Source organism: Apodemus sylvaticus, chromosome 8 (assembly GCF_947179515.1).
Source record: "Apodemus sylvaticus chromosome 8, mApoSyl1.1, whole genome shotgun sequence".
Lineage (NCBI taxonomy): Eukaryota > Metazoa > Chordata > Mammalia > Rodentia > Muridae > Apodemus > Apodemus sylvaticus.
The window spans coordinates 9616220-9629082 of NC_067479.1; the positions used below are offsets into that span (position 1 = coordinate 9616220).

The 12863-nt window shown below is 40.0% G+C and overlaps 1 protein-coding gene across 1 annotated transcript in view; it reads right to left on the reverse strand.

Annotated features, from left to right (window-relative positions):
• Window positions 1-12863, reverse strand: part of Gpc5 (glypican 5) — a 745602-nt gene that overhangs the window by 420984 nt on the left and 311755 nt on the right. The window contains 1 exon segment of the mRNA XM_052190712.1: window positions 11098-11231. Within this exon segment, the coding sequence (XP_052046672.1) occupies window positions 11098-11231 (134 nt within the window).

The window sequence follows — 12863 nt, forward strand, 5'->3', positions numbered from 1 at the left end:
GCTAAAGGGACACTTGTGCTCTTCTTCATGGCACTCAGAGGGTTAAAACGATGGACTCCAAGAAGTTATGATTTCCCCAGGAATTTCCAGTTGGGAAAGAGAAGGATGAAGGTCATTTCTTGAGTCGGGGTCTCTCCCTGAACATGATGAAATTCACTGACTCATCTAGAGTAGCTGGTCAACAAGCTACAGGGCTTTGCCTGCCTTGCCCCTGCAGTGCTGCAGTTACAAGTACTAGCCCTGTCCTGAAGCTCTTTGACATGTGTTCTGGGGATCCAAATACACGTCCTCACATGCGTAGCTCAAGTCACATTACCCACTGAGCTACCTTCTCCGCTCATTTTACTCACATCTGGGGATACGGCATTTTCCATCAAACCCTGAGCAGTCCTTTCTTTTATTGGTAAAATTTTGAGGATCATCATCATGACTTAGAAAATGAAAAGTTAGACTGGATAATAATGTTCCTTCTTAGAATCAGAAGAAAGTTAATGAAATATTTCCTCTTCAGTCATCTGCTAATCAGAAGACTAGTTTCTGCATTCCTTTCTCATGTTTTCATTTCACCATTGTTATCTAATATTTCTTATTATATATAACATTAGTTTTTCAGATTGGGAGAAATATTTACATGATAAAATTCTTCACTTTCAGTCCAAGCACTTCTGTCCTTGAACTCTGCTTTATAGATGAGTAGATTTACAACCAAGGCCATTTAGAGAGAGTACACTACCAGTCTTTAACATGGCCACTCTTTCCACCCTGCTTGTCATTTTACAAAGTATTGGCCATAATTGTCATATGTGACTCGAGCATTATTTTATCCCTGTTTCTGATGGATATCAAAACGGAAAGGTTTGGGTGAGGAGGGAGAATTCAAGAGGACAGAGAGATAGGTTCCTGGGAGTAGCAAGTTTGAGGGAAAACTTATTAATGGCAAAGTCAGAGGAACAAAGGAATAAGAGCTTGTGTGGGTTTCAGCAGAGTTCCGGACCTAGCAAGAGGAAACAAGAGTCCCCATGACTGAAGTGGGATCTCTTTTTTTTTCTAATGTTCTAAGGAGGGGATGCTTCAGAAGACAGGCTCTCTGATTCATGGGCAGGAGGCAGGGGAGGGATATGGAACAAGATGTGAGACCAATATTCCATTTGATTCGATTTTGGAAGTAAAATCAATTCCCAAATGAGATTCTCGCACCAGAGAGTTTGTTAGCCAGGAACTCTCAGACAATATCCCAGTAGGGGGCATATTGGTTGGTTTGTTAGAGTCAGGGGGCTGCACAGTACTGTAACCTGAGTGGCAACTGGAATCTAATATTACATTCTTACACACAAGAAATTGGCGAGCAGGGTTTAACATGAGTAGCCATTGTATACCATAGAAAACACCTGATGGAAATTAAAGTTCTCTATTCTTCTGATGTTTATTCCTATGTGCACGTTTGCACCAGAATTGGCTTAAAGTGAAAACTATACACAAAGTCAAAAAAGAAGATGGTTATAAATCCTTTGAGTCTGTTCAATTTACAAGATCCCAAAGTTGTAATACTTGATTTATAACAAGATTCTTGGTAGCAGAAGGTAAAACCAATACAGCAAGAGAAGAGCCTTAGTGCTATTGATTTCAAAACATCATCAAAGAGGGGTCATATTTTTTTAGAAGGAGCCTTGACGTGTCTATTAACTCTACAAATGTGAGTCTACACACAAAGAATTACCCCTCACCTTCCTTCAAAACCCGATTTGTTTCGTTTCCAAGAGAAACAAACCATCTGTGATTCTGAAGACTAGGAAATACTGCTCTGATTTCCTAGAGAGGTGGAAAGTTAGTGAATAAGTAAGAAAAGTTTAGTAACTAGATAATAATAAATAGGACCTTCTATCAAAGGATACATTCTTACCCTAGACACTTTGGACACATTTATTGTACTGTTTTAAAGACAGTTGGAAAAAATGCAATTTTGTTATCTCCTTTAGACAGGCAATAGAAGCCAATGCTGTTATAACATCTTTTGTCTCTTCCTGTTCTTCCTTTCCCTGGTGAAGAACTGTGGCTTAGAACATTTCAGTGGCAGTTGACAGATGTACAGTGTTAGAAATATTCTTTCCCAGGCCAAACAAAGCAGAACAGAGAGCTTGGAGGTTTGGATGGCTAGGATACTTCAAATACAAACAATGTTTCTACAGGGAGAACAAGTTTCATTCACCACCTGATTAGCCCCCAGCAGACTCTGTAAAAAAAACTTGAAATGAATTAATAAATTAAAAAATCCTTTTATAAATTCACAGAAGTCAACAGTCTCAACACAGCACCAACTTGAATCTTAACATTTAAAAAACCTTAGTGGAGAAAAAACATGGGAATTTAGTTTGAATTTCTTTTCAACACTGCAATTGTTTGTTGACTTTCTAAGAAAACTTAAGAGAAGAAGATTTAGGTCTTTGACATGAAGAAAGAAGAAAGGGAAAGGAAGGGGAGAATAAGGGAGGACAAAGGAGGAAAGGAAGGAGAGAGAGAAAAGAAAGAACTTTTAGATGTTTCATTCAGCAAGAATTTCATTCACAGTTTGGTTTGCTTGCAAAGGGATATTTTGAGCCTTACAAATGTATTAACTCAACAGTTACATTATAAACACCATTGAAAGGCCCAGGTATATCTACGAAACCTATTACTTGGAAACAGAGGTTTGGAGAAAGAGTTTGAAACCTGTCCAATGTAAAGGACAGTCTTCCTATGTTTTGAAGTATATTTTCTTACTCTTTCTATGGTGTGAAATATGAAAAATGTTATTCTTACTAATCTTATCTTAAACATGATGAGTGCATTATTTCAGACACCCAGATGAACATCATGAACAATGCTTTGGGGAACATCAACAGAACATGAAAATTTTACAATATTTGTGATATTCCCTGAAATAAGCTGATATCTACCCAAACAAACTATGAGAGTTCTGACTTAGCAAGTAGAGCTTTGTGGTTTTCTTCAAGTTTCAGTTCTTATTAAGAGGGGGGGCAGAGAAAGAGAGAGGAAGACAGAGAGAGAGAGAGAGACAGAGAGAAACAGAGAGACAGAGAGAAGAAGAAGAAGGAGGAGGAGGAGGAGGAGGAGGAGAAGGGGGAAGAGGAGGAGGAGGAAAGAACCTTCTAGACTTTAAGCCTGTATGTGCACAGTCACATCAAACATCTATCCTAATTTTAAGGTGGATTCACATCAGCTACTGGACATCATTTCTCTCATTTCAGGATCATGGATGTTCAGTGTCACCAGAGTTACCCGTGGTTTAGGATCGAATAAAGATGTCCTCATGCAATGGCTCTGAAGTCTCTCATGAGTGTGGAGAAAATAAAAGATGGCTTCTTTTGAAAAGACATCATTTTTTTTTAAATATTAGTTTCAGCTGGAGCAAATTGCTTTCCGGGGCAAAAGGAAAAAAAAAAAAAAAAACCTCTTCCTGTGTTTGTTTATAAGCCTTCTTTTCTCTGGGAATGCTTTGTCAGTTCTCGGTGGGATACATGATCCCCAAAGGTTAAGAAGCAGGAGCCTAAACGTTTGCCATATGTTTGCTGTGCCTTCTGGCCTTCCGTGTTTCCTGTGGGCCTGGGTTTTGACCCCCTACCAGCCCTCACCCTCATTACTCATGTAGGTCTTGACTTTAGCCTGGTTGTCACTTTGGTCCCTCAGTGCCAGCTCCGGCCTCACCTCTGGCACCCTCTCCAAAGCTCGGCTGTGGCCTGGCTTGCCCTGGAAGCACTTACTCTGTATCACCACTTACTAAGTGCTGTTTTAAATTAAACAAAAATTTTCTCATTCAAAGGAGCATGACCTTTATTTTACTAAATTAAACTTTCAGATAATAAATAATAACACCACCTCAAAGGACTTACTTCCTTTTAGGAAACAGATTGTAAAGTGCTTTCTTTATTATTATAAGAGTTAGTAAATTCTCAGTTTCCTTTTCTCTGACCTATGTATATGCTCATCCACAGAGTATTTACATCATTACATCTCTCAGCCTAGTGTATTTCAAGATTGATTTAACACTTGAAAATTTCACATACAGCCAGTGTGCTAGACAGGATTATTTATTTAAATAATTAACAAAGTAGTAGAATAGTTTCAGTAATTATAAACTCATGTATTCTAAGTAACTGACCCATTTGATGTGAATCTATTCTATTTATCTTGATAATAAAACTAATAAGATTTAGTGTTCTTATTGACTACGTGTATAATTTTCTCTACATCTAAATGATACAGGGTTAAGTACATATTGGCTGGATAAGTTTTCCTTTAGTTAGCAATGGCAGTCTAAAACATTAAATATGCACCATGAACAAAAGATCCTATTCCTACTTGGGCACCAAAATCTGCATGATGCTAAATACCGTATTTTTTGTTAAGCACCTAGGATATTCTGTCTCACCCAAGCAAACAGGATGCACATAGTCAATCTCTTCATCATGTGTTCTGCAATGAGGAACGTGGGTAATTGGAAAGCGTGCTGGTGAACAGATGGGACCCTGGTGTTGAGGCTGTGTCTTAATTTATTGTCCTGGGGTTTTCCTAATTACCCCCTTAATTGGCACAGCCACAGCACTTTGGAATAATAATGTACAGCTAATTATCACTGACTTAAGCTTCCCAATAGCTTTACTCTTGCCCGCTAACTTCAAGAAATCAGGCCGGGAACAGGAAGTGCCACAGGGAAAATCGCTCTGCCTGGAACAGCTTAGACAACGCTGTGGGTCCGGCATCCCTTAGTGCTGTGCTGATTTGGCTTCTGACCAAATGAGAAAGGGGTGACAACTTTCAAGCTGATTAAAGGAACAGTCACCTTTCTTTCCCTGTAGCTAGCTTATATCAAACTTTCAGGGTTCAGTTAGCTCAGCTTTTTTGGTATGACATGAAGACAGAGAATGATAGACTGAGTCCATGCAAGTACAACTCCAAAAAACGAAATAAACCCCACTCTATAGCATAATTCTCTTCTTTCCCATAGACAGATTTACACAGTCCATAAAGAACCTTAGCACAATTGTAACACAGAGATATATTTAATATGCAAATTATTCTCTGTCAAATGTTATAACAGAGAAAGCACATAGAGGGATCGGGAGAGGATGTGTTTTTGTTTTTAATGAATATAGAAAAGAAAGGACAGAGGATAAAATTGAATATAATTTTGGACTATGAAGTATAGTTATTTAAAAGTTGGTGCTCCCTTAATTTATATTTGTTCTGTATTTATCCTGGATGCATCTTACAAATTCAGATAGCTCTAGATCAGATTCCCTAGATCCCAGGCCTGCGGCCAGAACTGGATATGGACAGAGAATAAGAGAAACAATGTTCTATGAGGAAAAGACAGAGTGGTAGTGGCAGAGATGGAGGGGGAAGGAGTTTAATTGGGGACTCTAGGCAGAGGGCAAAGGGCATAGTGAGAGTGCAGAGGGCATAATGAGTGTGCAGAGGGCATAGTGAGCATTCAGAGGGCAGAGTGAGATCACAGAGGGCAAAGTGAGATCACAGAGGGCATAGTGAGAGCACATAGGGCATAGTGAGAGTGCAGAGGGCATAGTGAGGGTGCAGATGACATACTGTGTGTGCAGAGGACATAGTGAGAGCACACAGGGAATAGTGAGAGTGCAGAGGGCATACTGTGTGTGCAGAGGACATAGTGAGATCACACATGGCATAGTGAGAGCACAGAGGGCATAGTGAGAGTGCAGAGGGCACGGTGAGAATATAGAACACATTTCTGCAGATGTGATTTTCCATCTGCATACAGAGTTAAGCACCTCATACCACAGGGCTTGTCAGTCTAGCATTGCCCATCAGCCACTGACAATCAAGTGAGGCTAGGAAATCTCTACCCACCTCCACCAGGAAGAGGAGGTGAGTGCTACCATTCTCCACAATTGCAACCCACTCACTTGTCCAGGAATCATTTCTTACAGTGAATATGGCTGAACTGTGTAACCGATTTGGGATAGTATACAAATTTGTCTAGTTACCTATGTTTACATGTTTATGCTGTTGTCTACAGATGGAGCAGTGCCCAACATATAAAGCAGAAGGTGAACTTTCACCACACATAGGCAGAAAGGTAGGATTTATAAGGCATCAACAAGGAATCTCAATAATGTGAATAAAAATTGACCATGATGCCAGAACAGGTATGATGGTTTGAATGACCAGTGTCCCCGTAGGCTCACATGAAATTTGGTCCTAGAAAGCAACAATAAATAAAAGATGTTGCAAAGTGATCCAAAGCACACCATGTCTATCCCAAACTGACAGCCTAGTGTCCCAGTGTCCTCAGTAGTATTGCTTGTGGGCATGGGCATGACAGATGTAAGAGCAAATGGAGCACGGACTCCATTTCCTCCATGGTTTCAGACAGCCACTGAAGCCAAGTAGCATGCAGCAAGGCAGTCCCTGTGTGGAGGCTTTCATAGGCCACCATGTGAAAATAAAGCCTGGTTTGACATGGAGTCTCCAGGATGTTAGAGACGCCAGTAGTCATGAGACACCTGCCAAAGAGAGACGTGTACAGGGAATGGTTCTATTCAAACCAGCCAGAGAGACAGAAGACATATGCTGCAGGCAGCAGCAGAAGAGCTGAGACAGTGCTGTCTAAGACATCTAAAGATGAAGTCCTAGTCACTGGGCACTGAGTTAGAATTTGGTGCTTGCCCTGAAGGGGTTGGGTTTTGCTTGGTCTAGTATTGCCTTATTATGGCACCTGTTAGCATTATGTCTAGGCCCTGACCCAGTTACCTGGCAACAGCCAGGTACACCTGACTCATTATAAAAGGGGTTGCTACTCGCCCCCTCCTCTCTCTTTTGCCTTCTTGTTCTCCCTCTGTCCCCTTGCTCCTTCCCCTCCCTGTTCCCCTCCCCCCTCTCTCCACATGCTCATGGCCAGCATCTACCCTCTCTCTCTCTCTCTCTCTCTCTCTCTCTCTCTCTCTCTCTCTCTCTCAGCCTTTCTGTCTCTACTACCCTTTCAACTTTCCTCTCCATTCCCTGAATAAACTCTATACTATACAATTGTGTGTTGGTCCCTCAGGAGGAAGGGATGCCTCAGCATTGGCCCACAAAAGTGTTCCCTTCCCCCACACATAACTACATCTCTACAAAACATATTCCTTCTCTCTTTATTTTTATAAAACACAGCACCAACCACTTTAGAACAGTAATGTATATTCTCAACCACCATATATAGGAGTATATAATTCTTCAATTGTACAATGGGTCTCAATTAAAAGATTGCTTTGAGTATCAGAAAAGACTCTGTAGACTAGGCTTTCAGGAAGTTTTAATACTGAGAAAGACTGTAGTGCCTTTAAAGTTGGACTGAATGAACTCTGCATTACAAAAGTCCACAGAGGATGTGGGAGCACTGATGGAAGAAGTCCATTACAGACCCAGGTTTGTGAACACTGGGTCTCTAGCCAGTGCTGGTGTTTTCAGAAGTTAAAGAGATGCAACCTTGCTAGAGGAAGCATACCACTTGGGGCAGGGCTCAGATTTCACAGCCTGGTAAGACTTCCACTTAGTGCTTATAGTTGTGTGTCTCAGCTTCCCAATCCCAAAGGTTGTTGCTTCTAGCCTAACCACGCAGCCATCATGGACTCTTACCCCTCTGGAACTTTTGAAAGCCAAATAAACTCTGTTTATAAGCTGCATTGGCCATGATGTTTTGTCACAGCAACAGAAAGAACTTGTGCAACAGGGGTTTCTTTTGTTATGGTTAAAGTGGTGGTGGTGTTGAGAGTGGGCGATTCTGTAATGTAAAGATGAATGTAGATTGGATCTTCTGTTTTTAAGAAAAACTAGCCTGTGTATTCTTATCTCCTTGATGTTTGTGTGGCGTATCTTATGGGTGATTACATTTTTCTTTCTCTGATCTGTTGTGTGGGAATACAGGAGTTCAGTGTGAGAAATCGCCTCCATGACGGTTTAGAACTGCCAAGTGCTGTTTCCTATGCATGTGCTTCTAGTTTACAGGAGCAGCACACCTTCTTCATCCCTCCGCATTTTCACACTTCTCCTCTTCCATCACCATTTTCCCTACAGGAAATGTGCTCATTGTGTCTGTTACATAATGCTTCCAAGTTTTGCATATCATATGTCCATTTCTTTTTATTTATGGACATACTATTGGCCTCTTTTAGTTACCATAAATAATCGACTGTCTCTTGTACATGTGAACAATAGCTTCTTACAGAGACCATCTAAAATGTTAGACAAGAGTATATAGTCCAGATGAGATTAACAGAGGTAGCAGCTTTCAAGAAGACATGGCAGTTCTAACAAAATCCCAAATGTAAACATGGACCTATCTGTGGACTGTCAGAAATAAAGTTCAGAAAAGTCACTACATATTAAGCAATAAATCAACAACATGTTTGAAGTAAGTCCAATTCCAACCCAACCACAAGATCATAAAACCTATTTGAAAAGACATAGAAATTTTTGATAAATAAGCATACTAAAGAGAGTTACAAAATTTTGCAAAAGCCCTTCAAGAAAAATTATCATAGTAATAACTAATGAATAAAAGTGTGACTCAGAGCAAGCTGTGATTCACAATCACAGGCCAGGCCAATGGCACATAACACTGCCTCTGTGTGAAATCTGATTGAGTGTTAAGTGAAAAACACTAGTAAGAATAGGATCAACCAGTTTGCTCAGGATCACGTGGGAAAGCTGACTTAGACAGTGACATTCTGCCTCTGTACTAATTCAAGAGAAACAGAATGGCAGAGAAAAAAATTCACCCTGAGTGAGGTAACCCAGACTCAGAAAGACAAACATGATATGTATTCACTTATGAGTGGACATTACCTGTTAGTAAAGGACAGTCATGCTACAATCCAGAGAGAGGCTATATATCTCTTTATACCTACAAGTAGATATCAAGGGGATGAATAGGAAGGGGAAACAATAACTTTTGTGTGGGGACTGGGGGTCAGGGATGGGATGCAGTGGTAACAAGAAGGGATCATCTCAGAGGGGGGGTGGTAAAGGAGAGTGTACTGCCAGAGATGATTGGAATTGGGAGACATGAGGGGGGGCAGTGGCATGCTATAAAAGCTGTGTAGTGGAGACTGTCGAACCTATCAGAATAATCTGAGAGAAGTTTCTAATAAGGGATACAGAGCCCAAACTGGCCTTCTTTTATAACCTAGGAGGGCACCTAGCAGTGGGGCTGGGACATCAACACAGCCACAGAAATTTTTACATTACAATCTATTCTGCCTATAAGATGTGCTTGGATAATGATGGTGCAGAACTCTTGGGAGTGGCCAAAGGATGGTTGGTCCAACTTGAGGCACATACTGTGAGAGGGTGCCCATGCCTGATACTGCCTAGATAGCCAGCAAACAAAGGCAGGGTATCCAGAAACCCAGGGTAGAACCAAACATGGTTGGGAGGGCAACAAAGTCAATAAAATGATTCCTAAGATATTCTACTATATGCAGATCATCACCTAGCCCAAATGTCATCAGAGAGGCTTTATCCAGCAACTGGTGGAAACAGATGCAGAGACTCACAGTCAAACATTAGGCAGGAATCCTACAGAAGATGGGGAGGAAAGAATGTAGAAGGCAGAAGGATCAGTGATACCACAGGACAACCCACAGCGCGCACGCACACACACACACACACACACACACACACACACACACACACATGTGCTAGGGTGTCTCTGACTTGTTTGTCTGTGCTTGGGAACCTTTTTCTCCTACTGAGTTGCTTCCTCCAGCCTTGCTATGAGGATTTATGCTAGTCTTATTGTAACTTGTTATACATGCTCAGTTGATACACCTTCTCTCTTTCTTTTTAAAGTAAATGCAAGACAAGTGAATCTAGGAGAGGAACTGGGAGGAGTGGAAGGAGAAGAAATTGCAGTCAGGATGGAATGTATGAGAGAAGAATAAAAATAATTAATTAACTAAAAAGATAACAACAAGAAACCAGATGATACTATATGCAGAAAGCTGTATAAAACACATTATTGGTGGCTGGTGACATGGCTCAGCAGTTAATACCCCTGACTGCTCTTCCAGAGGTCCTGAGTTCAATTCCTAGCAACAACATGGTGGATCACAACTGTCTGTAACACGATCCAATGGCTGCTTATGGTGTGTGTGAAGACAGCTACATATAAATAAACTAAATGCATAAATCTTTAAAGAAAACAATTATAGATTATCTAAAAGATATTCAAAACAAATATCCAAACTAATACAAAATATGTGATATTCTGAAATGGGTTACATTTATATGGCAAAGACAGAGAAACCACTATTTCTCCTAAGAGGTGCACAGTCAACTAAATATTAAAAAGAAAAAAAAGGTTTTTCTATAGTTTGATTAGGTTTTCATATCAAATGACATTTACCAACAAAAGGGATACTAGAGAAAGTTTTAATTTGCCTAGTGAAAGAGTTATGAGCAGAGTGGATTACAATCTGCTTAGTGCTTACCGCTTGGTATTGACAAGTGGCCACTCTGCCACTGAAGGTAAAATTTAGGAAAAAAATGAAATTCTTGCTATTCAATTTCCTAAAAATTCAGAAGCATGGATCACATGGTATGGCAACATTGTCTTATACTGTTCAACACACTCACCACTAATTTATATGGAAACCAGATTACAGTTAACTAAAATCAGTTAAGGCACTCCTCAGTTTAAATATGATGCAATGGTCATATGTTCCTGGATCTGCCCTAATATAATAAAGAATAATTCCAATAGTTACAAAACCACAGTTCTCACAAGCTTAATCAGTCTTCCAAATTGAGGAGAAAGGTTAAGCCACTGAATTTAAAACTTTTTAAATCTGTTGTTTGTATGTGTATACAGGTTCCTATTTGTCTACACATCTACCATGTGAGTATAGGTGTCCACAGAGGCCATCTCTCCAGCCCATGAGCCACTATGTTTTTAAATAAAGTAAAATGGCTTTTGAGGTTTTCCTCCCATGCTACGCTGGGGTGGTTGATGGACACATTCTGATCTGTTGTAGAATTGGTGGCTCACTTTCTTCTCCCTTTCTGGTTGTAAAACAAAGGTCTTACTTTCTTCTGCTGGCAAGTGTCTCTTCACCGCTCCTTGTAGACATCTTCATTCCATGCTTCTCCTTGCTTGGATCAAAGGTGCAACGAGGGCTCTGTGTGGGTGTCCTCACTGGATGGCCACACATCTTACCCACCTTTCAAACAGAAAACACCAGAAGGCAGTTACGAATCTGTGACAGCTTTCCCAAGACCATGAAACGAGGATACCTACAATGCTTGTGGGTTTTTAACCATTACAATCAATGCATTTGAATTTAGTGCCAAGAATGATAAACTAGATCCATGCATACTGATACAGGCTACAATGTATACTATCCAACAATCAAGAATTAAAGTAAAAACTAAATTGCTTGTATAAACATGATTGCTCGCCCAAAATAGATATTCATTGTGTTTTACATTTTGGTAAGATAATGTAAATTGTTGATGACTAGGCACTCAAGTTTGAGTGCGTCCTAAAACACTATATTCTGAGAACAGACAGTGAATCTGTCCTTTCTTTGTTTGCAATTCACAGAGGGAAGCTGGGACCTCACACTTGTTAGGCAAGAACTTTATTATAAGTTCATATCTGCAGCCCGCCTGCACTTTTTACTTTGAGGCAAGGCCCCAAGTTACCCAGACTGCCCTTGACCTCACTATTCTCCTGCCTCAACCTCTCAAATAACTAGGGTAGTAGTCTTCTACCACCATGTCTTGTTGAAAATGAGTATATGCAATATTGTATAGTATTATACAATCTCACTTCATAATTCCTCTATATCTTTCTTCTTACTCTGATATAATTACAAGGATGCTATGGTCTTAAAAAAAGAAAAAGAAAAAAAATGACTGCAGCGAGGCAATGGTGGTGTACTCCTTCAAACACAGAACTAGGGAGACAGAAGCAGACATATCTCCAAGTACTGGATTGTATGTGTTTTCGTACAGAATGTATTCACATATAAGATATGCATGGTAAGTTGTTGTATTCCTTTTGGTAATTTAGACTCTTCTGAATCTTTATGTTTGATTTTTCTGTCTTTCAAATTCTTGGTTCATCTTTTGACTTGCTGTTCAGATATAACTTCCTGAAGCACTGCCTCAAACATCTCAAGTAAATTGAAATGCCCAGTTCCTATGCAACTACAAGTATGCTATTGACTTTAGCACTGTCCTCCTTCTGTTACAGTCATGAAAAACTGCAGTGGCTGCTTTACACAGAATTTAATTCAACCGTGGGTATGGATGTATCTCCAGCAGTTGACATACGCTATTTAATAAATGCTTGTTTAGGAGTTGGCTTCATGGTAGAAACACAGTTCAATGTGCCCTTCCCTAACAGATGCTCAAAGTTTCATACATGGCAACTGAATCCCTTTGGGGGTAATCTCATGCTTCTCACTTTCCATCTTTCTCCAAACCCAAAAGATACCCAAACACACCCAGAAGACACTATCATCCCCGGACCTCCTTTTTTTTCAATAAACAAATGCTTTTGGATGATGTAGAAGATCTCATTCTGTTTTAACTCATAAACTCTATTAAGGCAAAAGTAAGTTAATTTTTGCCTCCCCTAAATTTCAGCACAGGAGCTTCACCAATGTTAGAAGTAAAATAAATATGAATGGGAGGAGGAAATATATTCATAATTATTTTAATAATCCCAATATAGAACAATCAAAGAAATGGAGAATTTTATATCTCTGGAACACTCTTGTGTTTTCACCTTATGTGTGAGACTATCAAGTTCAAGAGCTTTCCCCCTGTATTTAAGGTCCCAGAAC